Source organism: Trichomycterus rosablanca, chromosome 12 (assembly GCF_030014385.1).
Source record: "Trichomycterus rosablanca isolate fTriRos1 chromosome 12, fTriRos1.hap1, whole genome shotgun sequence".
Lineage (NCBI taxonomy): Eukaryota > Metazoa > Chordata > Actinopteri > Siluriformes > Trichomycteridae > Trichomycterus > Trichomycterus rosablanca.
In genome coordinates, this window is record NC_085999.1 from 39,573,809 (window position 1) to 39,592,873 (window position 19,065).

The following is a 19,065-nucleotide window of genomic DNA, read 5'->3' on the forward strand; positions in this document are numbered from 1 at the left end:
ACTGAGATTCTCGACCTGCTGCTGAAAACTGTTTCACTTATAGAGCATTTAAATAAAAACAATCTGTAAATGATGAATAATAAATAATAAATAAATTATATATATATATATATCATAAGGTGATCTAAAACAGGACAAGTATTTCTGTAGGAAATACAATGAAAGTCTTTATTATTCTGAAAGACCATTAAATATAATTTAATATAATATACATATAAAGCATAAAAATAAATAATTATTTAATATATTGTGCAGCATTAAATCTCACATTAAATTAATTAAATAATAAATAAAAATATTTTAAAAATAATAAATAAATAGCCAACTTTCAGCGTGACTTTTAATTTAGACTTATTACACCACCAAGGTTTGTAGCGTTCTGCTAAACTAATGTTTGTATCTAGATGTGTATATGTTTATTTGTACATACATGTGTATATGTGTACATTCATGTACCGTCAAGGAGATGCTCAAAAATTTTTGTTGTGCACTGTGCAATGACAATAAAGGCAAGTAATAAATAAACTATATCAGTGTAATATTGTATAGTTTTTATTTTAATTGTATTTATTTTTAAGCTTTATTTATAGGGTTTAAGGCTTTATTTATAGAGTTCTAGGATTTATTTATAGGCTTCATATATAAGGTTTATTTATAGGCTTTATGTATAGGCTTTAGTTATCAAATGTATATATAGGGTTTATTTGTAGGGCTTTATGCTTTATTTATAGGCTTTATTTATAGAATTTATATATTTATAGGCTTTATTTATAGGCTTTATTTATAGGCTTTATTTATAGAATTTATATATTTATAGGCTTTATTTATAGGATTTTATGCTTTATTTATAGGCTTTATTTATAGAATTTATATATTTATAGGCTTTATTTATAGGATTTTATACTTTATTTATAGGCTTTATATATAGGGTTTATATATATATAGGCTTTATTTATAGGTTTTATATATTTATAGTCTTTATTTACATACTTTATATATAGGCTTTATATATTTATAGGCTTTATTTATAGGCTTTATATATAGGATTTATATATCTATAGGTTTTATTTAGAGGCTTTATTTATAGGCTTTATATATTTATAGGCTTTATTTATATAGTTATAGGATTTATTGATAGACTTTATTTATAGGGTTTTAGGCTTTATTTATAAAGTTTTAGACTTTATTTATAGGCTTTATTCGTAAAGTTTTAGGCTTTATTTATAGGCTTTTTTATAAATTTTAGGCTTTATTTATAAATTTTAGGCTTTATTTATAAATTTTAGGCTTTATTTATAAAGTTTTAGGCTTTATTTATAAAGTTTTAGGCTTTATTTATAAAGTTTTAGGCTTTATTTATAGGCTTTATTTATAAGCTTTATTTTTAAAGTTTTAAGCTTTATTTATAGGGTTTATTTTTGGAGTTTTAGGCTTTATTTATATATAAAAGGTTCCTAAATTTAATCGTTCTGCTCGTTGGCTCTGGTTTGGGTTTGTTATCTATGAGGGGCTTAGTACCCGGTGCTCGGTGGTACCGCCCCTCTGGCTGCCCGCCTCCCCACACAGATTCACTCAGATGGAACAGGCTGATAAAATCCCTCTGTGGAGGATTTACTCTGATGTAACGAGAAATAAAGACGAGCTTTCTGTTTCAGAGAGTGTAAAAGATCCACAAATAATTAGTAAAATAATACTTAAATAAGTAAAGAAAAATCATGTTATATATAATTTACTGTGTTTTGAGCAGCTCAGGTACGTGTCACTGGTTGAATAAGTTGTGTTTGCGTGATAACACGTCGTGGAATTCGAAAAATGTTCGACTCGTTGAAGCTCCTGTTCCCTAAAACAAAGACACGACAGATTTCGGGACCCCGGTGTGTTCGGGACTCTCACAGCTGTATAATTCAGACCGTAACTATTGAGATCCCTCCCCTCTGTGCAACATATTGTTGCTTTATGATATAAAGGTGCAGGTTTTGTGTGTGTGTGTGTGTGTGTGTGTGTGTGTGTGTGTCTGGGTTGGTTGGACCGACCGTCCTACGCGTCTGCGTTCTTGTCTTTTATTCCACATCCCAACACACTTGACAGGTAACATTCTGCACCGCCTGATTAACCCTCGCAGGTGTGCAGGTGTGTTAGGAACTTGAGAGGAAGAAAAATGTGGACGGGCCACCGGCTCCCGATGACTCCCTGAGGCTTAATCAGGCTTAACCCTTGAACCCTGGCGCTTTGTTTGTTCGGCGCTGCCGTCGTGCCGGTTTTAACGCCGCGCGGCCGCCGGGTTTCGGCCCTAATGACTCGATGGCACGTATAACACGTCACGCTTTAGTCATCATGGAGTGAACAATACAGAGAAGCAGATATGATTCAGTTTCTGATGCTGACATGTGGAACGTGTAGGACGACTTTGACCTTCAAATAAGAAAACTGCCGCTTACTGGATGTTCAGGATGAGCTTTTATGAATGGATTTGGAGTGTGTACTCGTGTTTTAGAGACGTTTAGTTTTGTTTAGCACTGTGATGCAGGTCTTTAGAACCTGGTTTAGTTCTTCACCTTTTCAACCAATTCATGAACCTAGTTTAAAACCTCCCGGCATATTCTCCTTCAGGATAAATAAAGTGCCTGTCCGTCTGTCTGTCTGTCTCTCTGTCTGTCTGTTTTTCTGTCTGTCTGTCTGTTTTTCTGTCTGTCTGTCTGTTTTTCTATCTATCTATCTATCTATCTATCTATCTATCTATCTATCTATCTATCTATCTATCTATCTATCTATCTATCCGTCAGTCTGTCTGTCTATCTATCTACTTACCTACCTATTACTATCTGTCTATCTGTCTGACTATCTATCTATCTGTCTGTCTGTTTATTTATCTGTCTATTTGTCTCTCAGTCTGTCTGTCTGTCTGTCTGTATGTCTGTCTGTCTATCTATCTATTTAAAGGTTATGAAAAGGTTCTGAACATTCAGTAAGATCAGTAGGCGTAAGTGTTAAGAGTTTTTATTCCCAATAGTTCATCCGGGATTATTTTTTGGATGAAAACGAACATCTGTAACAGCAGCACAAATTCCTGCAGTTAATCTCCGTGCTCCGCCAGATTCTTAGTACTGTGGTATGTTGTGTTGATGACCTCCTCATTCTTGGTTCCTCTAAAAACTGTGCAAACGGGAACGTGGGCCGAGGTTCTAAGAAGCCTGTATGGAACCAGATCAAGATCAAGGGGGTATTGGACGGTCTACCTCACACCTAGCTGGACCTAACTGGGACTGCACCCACTGCAGCTCTGATCAGGATGCATGTTAGAAAGGAATAAGGATTCAGACTGTAAAGAAACTCTGGAGGATCCTGAAATAGCTTTAATTAAAAGAGACTGGTGATTTGATTAAGATTCAAATCAGGTGTGTTTTAAAGAGAGGTGGAGCGGGAGGTGCTGCGTGTCCCTCATAGGGGTGATTTTACACCCAATTATCTGTAATTCGACGTTTTTTTCTTTGTGTCTGGAAAAAACTTTGCATTTTTTAATCAGTAAGACGTTGCCAGAGGAAAAACCCTGAAGTATTTGGACGTTATCGGGTCAAAGTGAGACGATTTGCATCGAACCAGCACTTTTCTTTGTAAACTTGGTCTTAATAAGTTTAGGGAAGGCCCTTTTCTATTTTGGCATGCCTTTACCTCTGTGCACAGTCTGCTCTGATGTACTGTTGAACACCTTTAGGATGGATGGACACAAGTACCAACAGACACACTCCAAAACCCATAGAAAGCTTTAGAAGTTTTGGGACACGCCTTCAGCCACAACAGGTGGAATAAATCAGTGATATAAAGGAAACTGTTCCATGCTTGGTTCCAACTTGGTAGCAACAGTTTAGGGAAGGCCCTTTCCTATCTGTCTGTCTGTCTGTCTGCCTGCCTGCCTACCTACCTGTCCGTCCGTCCGCCCACCTGCCTATCTGTCTGTCTGTCTGTCTGTCTGCTTACCTACCTACCCTACCTGTCTGTCTGTCTGTCTGTCTATCTATCTACCTTTCCTGTTCCAAAAGACGTGAAGAAAAGCTGCACAGAGCCCCGAGCTCAATCCCACTCAACAGCTCTGGAATGAACCGGAACACCGACTGACACACAAATGCTGGCGTCTTTAGACTCATTGGGCACAAATTCCCATACACAGACACACTTCAAAGTCTGGTGAGAAGCTTCTAAGAAGAAAGATCTCACTAAGGTGGCTCTATTTTAATACCATTTGTTTATAAAATGAAACGACGAGCTCGCAGTCAGGCGTCCGGATATGTTTGGCTCTACCTCGTTCTCCCGGACGCTCTTTCGAGGCTTTAAATCACACCAGGCCGTGTGTGTGAGAGTGTGTGTGTGTGTGAGTGTGTGTGTGGGAGGGTGTGGGAGGGTGTTTGTGCTTGTGGAACTTTGATCCAAAGGCACCAGGCCTGACAGGAAAAACCAGATCCCGACTCGAAAACTCGTATGTGTACAACATGCCACAACCAATTTCGGGAGAACGGATCCTGTACAGAAACCCTTGTGCTGATCTCTCCGCTCTGTCATCGCTGCTCCGCCCCACCCTAAAAAATCCCCTAAAATGGGCCTGAAGCCAAAAATAATCGTCACGTCACTCCAGGTTACTCTGAGCGTCTTCCAGCAAACTTCATTTCATCTGTAAACAAAGAGAAATAAAAGTAATAACGTCGTGATCTTCAAACCAGTTCACAAAAACAGTCAAAAAACAGTCTGCCGGGTGGGAAGAGACGGGACTAAAACGTGGGCGGGGTCTTGGACGCTGTGTCAGGATCCTGGTGGAGGAACGTGGAGATCAGCGCGTGACTCTCCGTGAGCGAGACCGACCTCTCGCGCCGATCCACCAAAGTACGGGGGGGGATAAGAAGGAGTCGTGTCTAAGGGGGGGGCAAGTCAGGAGGATATACCCTCCTCGTACACCATCGGGGTCTCCAGCAGAGGAAGAGGAACTGGGTATGACTAAATTGGGAGAAAAGGAAGAAACTGCAGAAATAAAATAGTACAAATACATAAATAGGGGCCGGAAGTACAAAAGTAAACATCTTCATTCACCGTCATTGCATCTGATATGAGTGTTCAATGTACTAATGCTGTAGCTCATCACATAAATAAACACAAGGACGTGTTGAAGGGTCGCCACAGTAGATCTGGTCCTCATATAAGACACGGTGCAGTTTTTACCCCGGATGCCCTTCCTGGCGCACCCCTCCTATTTCTACCCGGGCTTGCGACCTGCACTGAGAGCGCACTGACAAATCAAGTGCCAATCATGTCCATACAGACGTCCAACCTGCCGATAGCACTGCCAAGGTTCAAACCCTGAATCCCCACATGTCAGCAATAGTGTGCTAGCGTACTTCACCGCTGCACCACCCACACGCCCGACCGCTGTTTCAGTTGAAGAATCTAAGAGCTGGGCGCTAACTTTAGCAGCGCAGCTGCGACTGATTTACATCTGATTTTTTAGGGAAAACAAATGATGTGCTGCAGCTGATTCCTCATTCCTCTCACCTTAGCGTCTCACTGAGAGAGGAAAATAAAAGCATTTCTTTATAGCAGGAGTGTTAGTGTGCTGTAGTTTAGAGGGTCCTGTTGCGGAAGTGAGATTTGCTATAGGTCTCGTTCAGGTCCGAGGCTGCATGGCGTGGATTAAACGTGTGAAAATGCGAAGGCGCGGCGCAAACTCTGCGCTTTGATGTGGTGTGATGTGCTCTTAAAGGCGGACGTTTAGCTGAGCACGTCGTCCGGACCGTATGGAACTCCATCTGTACAAGTTTAGGAGGACAGTGTAGGATCATCCTAAATATGGGCTCGTTTTTCTCTCTGTTGGGGCAGCGGTAGCTCAGCAGTTAAGGTACAGGTTGGCACTGTTGGGCCCTTGAGCAAGGCCCTTCGAAACACTGAGGATTTTTTTTTTTCTATAGTAATTACGTACAACACAAGATGAATATATATAGATTAAGCATACATGCTGATATGTATATATACACTGTGTTTGTTTGTGTATGAGCGTACAGTATGTATGTATGTAGGGCAGTAATAGCTCAGTGGTTCAGGTACTGAAAAGTACTCAGAAGGTTGCCAGTCTTTTCCACCACTGCCAAGTTGGCACTGTTGGGCCCCTGAGTGAGGCCCTTAACCCTCAATTGCTTAAAATGTATTAAGTCGTAATAATCAGTCACTTTAAATAAAAGCTTCCGCTGAATGGCATAAATGTTCATGTGGATGTATGTGTGTGTGTGTGTGTAGATGTGTATATGTGTGCATATGTGTGTGTGTAGATGTGTACATGTGCATATACAGTATATATGTGTGTGTGAGTGTGTAGATGTGTACATGTGTGCATGTATGTGTGTAGGTGTGTGTAGATGTGTACATGTGTGCATATGTGTGTGTGTGTGTGTGAGTGTGTAGATGTGTACATGTGTGCATGTATGTGTGTAGGTGTGTGTAGATGTGTACATGTGTGCATATGTGTGTGTGTGTGTGAGTGTGTAGATGTGTACATGTGTGCATGTATGTGTGTAGGTGTTTGTAGATGTGTACATGTGTGCATACGTGTGTGTATGTGTACATACTGTATATGTATGTATATATACATGTAGTCACAGTTCACTAACATTGCACAACACTAGTTTGCACTTTATGCACCTTGTATTCACTTTATGGGCTCATACTGCACACTTCTCTATTTATCTATTCTTATCTTTATTTATTTTTGTTTATATATATATATATATATATATATATAAATATGTGTGTGTGTAATTATGTCTGTTGTGTACGTTACGTTTTCTGTGGTACTGATGTGACGGTGGTTATAAAAACCATCTCACTGCCGGTTGCTCCGTGTCTGACCTGCATGTGACAAATAAACTGATTAAAATAACAAGGCGCCGATGCAGAACCGAAAAACCTGGCTTACGTTCAGCCTTCCGATTCATCCCAGCCAGCCCAGAGGTGTTCAGTGAGGCCGAGGCCAGGATCGCGCGCGACTGGTCGGACTCGTCTGACGGCTGTTTTTATGGACGTGGTTTTGTTCTCGGGTGAAGAGTCACGCTGGAACCGGAAAGACGGCGGCGGCCACGGAGCTGAAATCACCTCGTTTATGAAGTAAACCTGATTTAATGATTTTATACGTGTGTTAGGTTAGGAGCGGGCGTGGCTGGAACACCTGACCGTGTACACACTTTCAGTCCTTTATTGAACGTTTTCTGACCAGTGGTTCATCAGGTGAATCTCTGACTCAGTGCTGATTGAATTAGCCGGTTGCGATATCGACTCCGGGGCGTCGGAGGCGTTTTATCGTCCTCCAAAATACTCCAGTGTGAAACCAGTGTGGAACAAAGCGCTCGGTGCTTCTATTTTTAGTCAGGCATTGTGCTCTCAGTCAGCGCGGGATCTGGTTATGACTCAGCGCAGTCCCACGCGCTCCTGCGCTCTCCATCGGGCTTTCCTACAAACTCTCGACTCGCATCAGCACGGGGGCAGCCGGTCGCCTTTTTAATACTATAGGTGCCTGCGGGGGGGGGTGAACGAGTCCGGGCTGTCGACTGAAATGGAACAGTAGTAAAACCGTGAAAACCGCACGCTTTCGGGGGACGAGTGTGTCAGAGCCTGTCGGGGCGATAAGAGTCGCGGTGTTGGATGGATATCAGCACATCAGTTCTGCTCCGTGGTTTCAGCTCGTATCTCTGTCCTGAAATCAGACGGCTGACCTTTTTCTCTTCTTTTCTCTCTCTGTATACAGCGCTACCTTAAAACTGGTTCTGGGAGTGGTGTTGAGTTTTAAAGACGTTGAGTTTCGAGGTATTTTCCCCCATAAGGATGTTTGGAGAACCTGTTAATGCGTCCATGGTCCCGTGGAGCTGCAGATATTTTAGTCTCATGTAAAATAATGAGGTTGTTTTTGACACTTAAACACTGAAAATAACACAAATATAATATAAACACACTGAAATACAATTACTAACAGTTACACATCAACAAAAATACAATAAAAGCTGCACTTTAGTTTTACTTCTTTATTGTTTTCTGACTCTTCTTAATGGTGGAGATGCTTGGAATACCGTATTCCCTTCAGCACCGGCGCATTCACACGAGAAGTGACAAAACTGCTTTTTGGGCGTTTCTGTTTTTTTCCACATTAAGTCGTGCGCGCCACCGTTACACTTTATAGGAAATAACTGCACAGCGGCGCAAAAGCGGTTTTGTCTCTTCTCATGTGAATGCGCCGGTGCTGAAGGGAATACGATATTCCAACATCAAGCGTCTCCACCATTAAGAAGCGTCAGGAAACAATAAAGAAGTCAAACTAAAGTGCAGCTTTTATTGTATTTTTATTGATGTGTAACTGTTAGTAATTGTATTTCAGTGTGTTTATATTATATTTGTGTTATTTTCAGTGTTTAAGTGTCAAAAACAACCTCATTATTTTACATGAGACTAAAATATCTGCAGCTCCACGGGACCATGGACGCATTAACAGGTTCTCCAAACATCCTTATGGGAAAAATAAAAATACCTCAAAACTTGTTTTGTGATTTACTGTAGTAAAACAGCGAGTGAGGAATGTGATTAGTGGAGGAACTTATGAGCAGTAATAATGAAGAGAAGTTTAGTGCTCCTGTCTCCTTCTTTTACTACATTAAACCACGTTAAGCTTTATTCTGAACCAGAAGCGTTTTAGACTCTGGGAGAAGCTGATTCTGATTCTCACCATTTCTCAGAAGCTGGAGCTGTAACACAAGTTTAAAAGTGAAACAGGGAGGAGAATCCAGATAAACACAGATACACGTGGAGCTGTAACCCTGGATCTGCACCTTATTCCACACTGATGCAGATTCAGCTCAGATTCACACGCTGAGGAGGTTTTACCGCTCAAGCAGAGCGCTGAACAAGGCAGCGGTCACAAACACGTCGAGTTTGAAAGATTTTGAGTTTAGAGGACGTTGGGTTACACGGTACCGCTGTATTTTGAGCGGAGATGAAGCTTCACCACCCGGCGAGGGCCGGACGTGGCGGGAGGCCGCGTCTAACCCACCCAGCCGTTACGGAAAATTCTCCCCTTCTCCGTCCGTCACTCAAATCGGAGCGCTCGCTTGTTTCCCGTTGCCAGGTTAGCGACGGTCACCTGAGATTTCCTTTGACCCCGCCGCTGTAACCGGAGCCGGACTCCGCGACTACCTGTCATCGACTCTCTCCGGGACTCTCTCCGTGTGTTCTGATCTCTTTCTCTCTCCGTCTCTGACTGACAGGACAGGGATTAAAAGCCAGAGGATCCGTCATGACGATAGTGGCACACCTGACCAAAAGTATGTAGACGCCGTTATTAATCACTAATCTTATGTCTGTTGGGTAAATTCCCACAGGCACGCATGAAAATCCTGAAGAATCCTTCTAAAGGAGGCTGTTTGAGACACATTTTATGACCAAAAGTATTTGAACACCTCCTCTAATGTGTGGATTTGTGAGTTTCTGCCTCACTCGTTGTTTAAAGGTGTAATAAATCAGTTCAGGAACAGGAAATAGATTTTGTGCTTTGATTTCGTTCAGGAAATAAACTTTTTGGCAACGGTTTAAGGAAGGCCCTTAATGACGCTCCCGTGCACAAAGCCAAACCCAAAACAACACGTTTGATAAGTTTTACCTGTAGTAACTCCGGTGGCCGGTGCAGAGCTGTGACTTCAGCCGCACTGAACAAATTCGGGATGAATTGGAATGTTGAATAAGAGCCAGGCATTCTCACCCGTTAGTGACTGAATCCTCTTGAAGAAAAGCAGACACTGAAGCCACAGAGAGGAATTTTGACTCTATATTAATGGAAATGGCTTTAAAATAGGATTTCATGGCAAATTTGGTATTTGTGCTGATGTTGTTTTCTTTCTGTGACTGTATGATGCAAAACACGCATCACAAAGCACACAAGAGTCGTTCAATGCACTTTTAGATAGATAGATAGACAGACAGACAGACAGACAGACAGACAGACAGACAGACAGAGATAGATAGATAGATAGATAGATAGATAGATAGATAGATAGATAGATAGATAGATAGATAGACAGACAGACAGACAGACAGACAGACAGACAGACAGACAGACAGACAGACAGATAACTTTATTAATCCCAGAGGGAAAGTCAGTTATTACAGCAGCTCCAGGTACATTAAAGCAAAAATAATTGAAGTACAAAGAAATAAAGTACACAAGTAATGTTGTACACACTGTGTAATTGAATAAATAGAATAAAAATGTGGTATCATATAAAATATTTAAGAAGTATCCTAGCTTTAAATATTTAGATGAGATATGTAATATGTGATATACTAAGCTGTTATAGTGTTATATAATAACAGATATGTAGTTTAGTCTTTATAAACAGTGCTAGATCATGCTCCATGAGTCTGTCCTGATAGTAGTTTAGAGTTTGATGATGACGTCCACACAGCGTGATCGCTGCTGGTGTAAACCATCTCCTGTACCGCTAAAACATGACCATCATGGACTGGAAGCTGCTCGATCACTGACCGCAGTCAGACGAGCTTTTCATTACTGAAAGTTCAAGAAAAATGAAGCCCCTGCTTTAAAACAGGCACCTTACAGCGAGCGGAGGTCTCCTACACATCCCATCGACCTGCTCATGGACACGTAAAGCTTGCTCTTGGATTACGCTTGACCCCTCAACATCTTGGAAACAGACCACTTTTCCAGGATGATGTTTGGTCAGATTAGACCTGTTTATATGGGCACAGAAAAGTCACCCGCAATAGTCAGGTTATAAGGTCAAGCCTGAAACGTCCAGTCTGTTTTATGTGTGTTTTTGACTCGTCATAATTTAAAAACACTCCAAAATAAAAGTCTTTTTAAGTCTGGAGGTTCAGAGAGCATACACATTCCTGCTCTGTATGGGTTTGATGGAGTTTCATCTCCTTTATGAGCTCCAGGTTTTGTTGTTTTAGTGACCATTCAGTGGTAGGTCAGTGGTTAAGGTCACGTATTCAAGCCCCACCATTGCATGCAGCCACTGTTGGACTCCTGAGCATGGTCCTTAATTCTCAATTGCTTATGTTGTATATGGTCACAATACTAAGTCACTATGGATAAAAGAGTCTGAATGCTAAATGCTTCACGTGCTATCAGCCGGTCGGGCGCCAGTCGAAAGATGCCAGCAGTTGTGTGTCAGTCGGTGTTCCGCTTCATCCCAGAGCTGTTGAGTGGGGCTGAGCTAAGGGCTCTGTGCAGGACACTGGAGCTTTTTCTTCACGTCTTTATAGAGCTCACTCATGCTGGAACTGGAAAGGTCCTTCCCTAAACTGTTGCTGCAAAGTTGGAAGAATAGAATTTCCTTAATATCATTCATTTATCACACCTGTTAGCAACTGTTGTGGCTGAAACGCATGAATTCAATAATGGAAGGAGCGTCCCGATACTTTTGTCCGTTAGAAGATTTTTGAGTGTGCCTGCGCACACACACACCGTTTAACTGACTGCACGTCTTTGTACTTGTGGGAGGAAACCGGAGCGCCCAGAGGAAACCCACACAGACCCCAGGGAGAACATGCAAAACTCTACACAGAATGGACCCAGAAGGCCTGGGAACTGAACACAGACCCTTCACGCTGTGAGGCGACGGCACTTCTCCAGTCAGCTCTGCAGGAACACAGATCAGGACAGGCTCACCTTCCCCCCCCCCCTGTAAACTCAGCCCGGGTGCAGAGCGATGGAAACCCGACCCCGATGCCGAGCGCGTGGCTGAAAGGTTAACCAGCTCTCCCGCTGGCACGCGCCCGCCACTCAGAGCGCCCGGGCTGACGAGGGTACCAGGGCTGAAGTGAGGTCTGTACCTCAAGTGCATGAGGGCGGCGGTTAAGGTACCGGACTAGTAATCAGAAGCGTGTTGGTTGAAGCCTGATGAACCCCTGAGCACGGTTCAGGCCAGTTTGTCCGATTTAGGGTTACGGTGGATCTGATTCACTGGGTGAAATTCAGGAACCACTCTGGACGGGTCACCAGTCCATCACATGACACACTCACACACACACCAGTTGTCCTAGCTGCAGATCTTTGTACTGTGGGAGGAAACCGGAGCTCCCAGAGGGAAACCCACACAGACACGGGGAGAACATGCAAACTTCACACAGAAAGGGAATCAAACCCAGGACCTTCTGTCCTCTTGCTGCGTACAACAGCGCTACATACAATGTGTCCATGAAGGCCTTGTGTGTGTGTGTGTGTGTGTGTGTGTGTGTGTGTGTATATGCGTGTGTGTGTGAACAAATTGGTGATCAGTATGTTCTCTCAAGCATGGCCTCAACACTCGTTATTGTGTGTGTGTGTTTATGTGTGTGTATTCATGTATGTATATGTATGTGTGTGTATGCATGTATATATATATATATGTATGTGTGTGTATGCATCAGTGTGTATGTGTGTATGCATGTATTTATGTGTGTGTGTGTGTGTTTGTGTATATATGTGTGTGTGTATGCATCTGTGTGTGTGTGTATGCATGTATCTATGTGTGTACGTGTGTATATGTCTGTGTGTGTCTGTATGCATCTGTGTGTATGTGTGAATGCATGTGTGTGTGTGTATGTGTATGCTTGTATCTATGTGTCTACATGTGTATATGTGTGTGTGTGTGTGTGTGTTTGCATGTTTGTGTGTGTGTGTGTGTGTGTATGAATAAATCTGTGATCAGTACATTTTCCAGAGCAGGGCGATGTCCTAAACACTAATTTCTGTGTGTGTGTGTGTGTGTGTGTGTGTGTGTGTGTGTGTGTGTTTCTTAGGTAACGGCGAGCGCTCTCCCAGGAAGGAGATCAGTAGAATGCAGGTCGACCTGTCGCTCCACACACACAACGGGCAGCGCTCCCAAAGTCCCGCATCTCCTACAGGTGAGTCTCCGCCCACCGACACGCCCGCTCTGCTTAAATACGTACACACACTCCTCACAACCGGGTCGTTAAGTGCAGCGATAACCAGGATAAACAAGGAGCCCCCCCCCCCCACCTTACCAGTACTCCCAGTATACTGTACTGATTATTCTGTATAAAGGAGGTTTATTACACAGTAAAGTAGAAATGTAGAGAGGGAACGTGGTCCTGGGGAGTCTGGCCGGACGCTAGTGTAGTGAAGACTGAGACTGAGAAACGCTGATGAGAGATGAGATGCTTGGCGTACAGACGCCACGCTGGCGTTTCCACGATTGGGTTCAAGTTTTGGTCCAGCGTACAATACCGACCAATCAGAGAGCTGCTCGGGGGTCCACACGCTTGTTATACAGGCAGGTCGTTAAGTCAGGAGTGTCTGTATATAATTAAAGCAGACCAGGCTCAAACCATCAACCACGAGGCTGCATCAGTACAGTAATCCACAACACACACTAAACAGGTTCAGGAGGAATAAATCAGCCTAAAATTACATTCCTGATCTCATTGTTATGAAAAATCCGAGACATTTGGATGAACTTCATCAGTTCTGGTACGAATGATGGCGTAAAAACACTTATTAGATGCGCTGGGTGGATATTTTAAGTATTATTATTATTATTATTATTATTATTATTATTAATCACTAATATGATTATTATTATTATTATAATTATTATAATTATATTATTATTATTATATTATTATTATTATTATTATTATTTATATATATTTATTATTGTTGTTGTTATTATTATTATTGTTATTATTATTATTATTATTATTATTATTATTATTTAGCAGTATAAACACTGGTGTGAGGTGTGGATACACTAACCTGTTGCTCAGTATGTTTTGTAAGCTGGGAGGAAACCAGTCCAGTGTAGCTGCATTTACACAGATATAAAACTGAACACGCGGCTCTAGTAATCATTTATTTTAGTAAATGATCAAAATAATAATAAACGTGGTTTGGATCAGCTCTAATTAGCCGTCTGTTGTTAACGTCACATTAAAGTGAGAAGTGAGCTCCAGCACTAGCACTGGCGCTCGAGGTTTAGAGGAAGAAGCTGTTTCCTTTTATAAATGATTATATTTTAAACTTCCAGATACGTGCAGGCTTCGAGTCGCACCTATCTCATCTCATCTCATCTGTGTGTGATGGGAATAGCGCTCCTCGTTCTTAAAGTGGAACGTGAGAGGAGGTGCTGAGGGTTTCATTTAGGGCTCGTCATGATGAGCTGGTGTACAGAGAAAAGGGAAGTAGATCGAGGTGAGGGATCAGAGAGAGAGAGCGAGAGAGTGCACTGCCATGCTCGTGTGTGTGTGTGTGTGTGTGTGTGTGTGTGTGCACGCAAGTCCGAATTATTTTAGTCGTTGGGTGTTGTTGGTGGGGATGTGAATACTTTTGTTCAGACAGGTGACTGTGTGTGTGTGTGTGTGTGTGTGTGCAAGTCCTAATTATTTTAGTCATGTAGTTGGTGGGGGTGTGAATACTTTTGCTCAGACAGGTGATTGTGTGTGCAAGCATGCAGTTGGTGGTGTCCGAATACTTTTGATCATGTCGTTGGTGGGGGTGTGAATGACTGCAGGTCTTTGTACAGTGGGAGGAAACTGACACAAACATGTGGAGAACATACAAAACTCCACACAGAAAGGACTCCCCCTGGGGAATCGAACCCATGTCCTTCTCACTGTGAGGTGCCAGTGCTACCCACCAAGCCACCGAATTACAATAACTTTCTAAAGTGACTACACACAATTTGAGCAATTGAGGGATGGGGGCCATGCTCAGGGGTCCAACAGTGGCAACCTGGCAGTAGTGGGGCTTGAACCGGCAACCTACTGATTACCAATCTAGTACACTAGCCACTAAGCTACCACTGCTCTTTATTTTTCTGCATTTAGCAAACGCTTTTATCCAAAGCGTTTTATTATTAAGTCTAAGCAATTGAGGGTTTAGGGCCTTGCTCAAGGGCCCAACAGTGGTGGGACTTGAACCGGCAACCTTCTGATTACTAATCCAGTTCAATAGACACTAAGCTACCACTGCTCTTTATTTCTCAGCATTTAGACGCTTTCATCCAAAGCAGCTTACAGTACTGTGACATTATTAAATCTAAGCAATTGAGGGTTGGGGGCCACGCTCAAGGGCCCAACAGTGGCAACCTGGCAGTAGTGGGGCTTGAACCAGCAACCTACTGATTACTAATCCAGTACACTAGACACTAAGCCACCACTGCTCTTTATTTTTCTGCATTTAGACGCTTTCATCCAAAGCAGCTTACAGTACTGTGACATTATACAGTCTAAGCAAATAAGGGTTAAGGGCCTCGCTCAGGGGTCCAACAGTGGTGGGACTTGAACTGGCAACCTACTGATTACTAGTCCAGCACCCAGGTGAGATGGTTCCTCAGGAATCTGTTCTGTTGCCTCTCGGGTTGTTTTGTGTCGGGTGTTTTTGTTTTGGCGTGGCGTGGGCGCGCCGCCGTCGTCTCTCTCACTTCGTTTGGCGTCTTTGATCGCTCGAGGACGAGGAGGCTGAAGGATTCGGTGACTTGTTGTCCCGGCAACCGTTTCAAGTTCACCCAGCTGCAGCCGCCGAAGATGCGCCGATGTTCCGGCGATTATTGTCCACGATAAGAGAGAGAGCGAGAGAGTCACGCTTTATCCAGAGCGACTTACAGTACTGTGACAGTATACTGTGTGAGAAATTGAGGGTTAAGGGCCTCGCTCAAGGGCAAGTAACCTGGCAGTAGCGGGGCTTGAACCAGCAACCTTCTGATTACCAGTCCAGTATCTTAACCGCTGGACTATAGCTGCCCTTATATAGTACGTTTGATTTACATTTGTGGTATTTAGTGGACACTTTTATCCAGTTTGAGCATTTGAGGGTTAAGGGCCTTGACCTTCAGGGGCCCAACTGGGTGGTGGTGGGGCTTGAACCAGCGACCTTCTGATTACTAGTCCAGTATCTTAACCGCTTGGCTACAGCTGCCCTTATATAGTACATCTGATTTACAATTTAGGCATTTAGTGGATGCTTTTATCCAGTTTGAGCATTTGCGGGTTAAGGGCCTTGACCTTCAGGGGCCCAACAGGGTGGTGGTGGGGCTTGAAGCAGCAACCTTCTGATTACTAGTTGAGCTACCGCTGTCAAATTTAATGATTTATTTACTTACAGTTAAACAGTACAACTAATTAAATGACTGAATACATTTTTAACAAGTGAGGGGCCTTGCTCAGGGGCCCAACAGCGGCAGCCTGGCAGTAGCGGGGCTTGAACCAGCGACCATCTGATTACCAGTCCAGTATCTTAACCGCTGGACTATAGCTGCCCTTATATAGTACGTTTGATTTACATTTGTGGTATTTAGTGGACACTTTTATCCAGTTTGAGCATTTGAGGGTTAAGGGCCTTGACCTTCAGGGGCCCAACTGGGTGGTGGTGGGGCTTGAACCAGCGACCTTCTGATTACTAGTCCAGTATCTTAACCGCTTGGCTACAGCTGCCCTTATATAGTACATCTGATTTACAATTTAGGCATTTAGTGGATGCTTTTATCCAGTTTGAGCATTTGCGGGTTAAGGGCCTTGACCTTCAGGGGCCCAACAGGGTGGTGGTGGGGCTTGAAGCAGCAACCTTCTGATTACTAGTTGAGCTACCGCTGTCAAATTTAATGATTTATTTACTTACAGTTAAACAGTACAACTAATTAAATGACTGAATACATTTTTAACAAGTGAGGGGCCTTGCTCAGGGGCCCAACAGCGGCAGCCTGGCAGTAGCGGGGCTTGAACCAGCGACCATCTGATTACTAGTCCAGTATCTTAACCGCTATGCTACAGTTGCCCTTATATAGTATGTTGGATTTACATTTGTGGCCTTGTCCCTCGGGGGCCCAACAGGTGCAACAGGAGGGTGGTGGTGGGGCTTGAAGCAGCAACCTTCTGATTACCAGTCCAGTACCTAAACCCTTGAGCTACCGCTGTCAGATTTAATTATTTATTTACTTACAGTTTAACAGTCTTACAATTATGACTGAATACATTTTTAACAAGTAAGTTAAGGGCCTTGCTCAGGGGCCCAACAGCAGCAGCCTGGCAGAGGCGGGGCTTGAACCAGCGACCTTTTGATTACTAGTTCAGTACCTTAACCACTTTAAATATGTAGGCAAATTTGTATTCACCTTTATAGAAATCACCACACACTCAACTCACAGACACAGAGAGGTTCAAACTTAGGCCACCAGGGGCCCAGGGGCCCAACATTGGCAGCCTGGCAGTGGTGGGGCTTAAACCAGCGACCTTCTGATTACTAATCCAGTACCATGACCACTATGCAACCACGTGAAATGGTTCCTCAGGAACTTTGTTCTCGTGAAGTCAAATTAGAGACCAGCGTGACTTGTTGTCTTGGGTAGCACTGTCACCTCACAGCAAGAAGGTCCTGGGGTCGAATCCCAGGTGGAGCAGTTTGGGTCCCTTCTGTGTGTGAAGTATATGGGGGTGTGAATACTTTTGATTAGAAGGGTGACTGTGTGTGTGCAAGCATTCACCTGGTCCCATGTAGCTTCAGTGTGTCGTGTTGGACGGGATGAATCGGTACTCTGAGAAATCGCGAGTGTTCTATAGCGCACAATTCTCACTTCTTATTGCTAGCGAGTGTTTCTTGGAAAGCTAAAGCTGCGCTAATATTGTGAAACACACACACACACACACACACACACACACACACACCCGTCACACTTCTTTGGAAATGCCAGCTCTGTAAATTGAATATTTCATGTGGCTGAAGCTAAAGGGCACGGCGCGTTCAAACTCCCCGAGAGGAAGAGGTGCATACTCAAGGTTTCAAAACATAGTTAGTGTTAAAGAACGACAGCCGAGAGGCTAATACACTCATACACTCATATACGTAAATAAATAAATCAACAAATATTCATATTTAAGTGTTAGTGTGAGGTGTGTGTGAGGTGTGTGTGAGGTGTGTGAGGGCTGCAGGGTTTATATATTATAGTGGATGCAGTAAGTGAATATTAAGGTTAATAAAATAAAGTGACAAAGAGACGAAACTAATCAAATGAGTATAATTAAGTGTAATTGTATTTTTTTATTTTCTTTTATTTTTTTATTTTTTTTCTGGGTGTGAAAACACACAATAAAACAGTAGGGTTAGGGTTAATACAAATGAACATAACCTGCATTATTCTTTATTTAATTCAGCTGGTTTTATTTTCTTGATCCGGTTCATTGACGTCACTTGGTTACATAAATACATAAATAAATACAAATAAACTTAAATTAAATTGTGTAAAGTTTTTAACTCTGACTTTAAGTAAAATGAAGGTGAAATTGTCTATCTACCAGTAATAAATAAATAAATAAATAAATACAGTTCAATTACATTTCTTTATGTTTTGTTATTGTTTTACATAAATAAATAATAAAATAAAATATATAATGACATCCAATAATACATCACGTCTACACCTAAATAAATAAATAAATTAATTAATTAATTAATTGAAATATAATAATGTCCAATAACATGCCACATCTGCACTTAAATAGATAAAATAAATAAATAAATAAATAATAATAAAATTAAAAATATAATGACACCCAAAAATACAAAATACTAAATAAATAAATAAATACAGTTTAATTTCAATTCACTTTTATTTATGTTTTGCTTTGTTTTAAATGAATAAATAATACAATAAAAATATAATGATGTCCAATAACACGCCACATCCACACCTAAATAAATAAAAAACATCCAATAATACATCAGATCTACTCCTAGATAAATAAATACATAAATAAATAAATAAATAATAATAAAATTAAAAATATAATATCATCAAATAATACATCAGATCTACCCCTAAATAAATACATAAATACATAAATAAATAATAATAAAATTAAAAATATAATATCATCAAATAATACATCAGATCTACTCCTAAATAAATAAATAAATACAGTTTAATTTCAATTCACATTTATTTATGTTCTGCTATTATTTTAAATGAATAAATAAACAACAAAATTAAAAATATTATGACATACAATACATCACATCTACACCTAAATAAATAA

General features: G+C 41.7%; 1 protein-coding gene across 1 annotated transcript in view; it reads left to right on the forward strand.

Moving 5' to 3' along the window:
• ikzf2 (IKAROS family zinc finger 2) overlaps positions 1-19,065 on the forward strand; it is a 91,135-nt gene that overhangs the window by 48,683 nt on the left and 23,387 nt on the right. The window contains exons 2-3 of the mRNA XM_063005732.1: positions 9,282-9,338; positions 12,820-12,924. Coding sequence (XP_062861802.1) covers positions 9,282-9,338; positions 12,820-12,924 — 162 coding nt within the window. The remainder of the gene's footprint in view (positions 1-9,281; positions 9,339-12,819; positions 12,925-19,065) is intronic.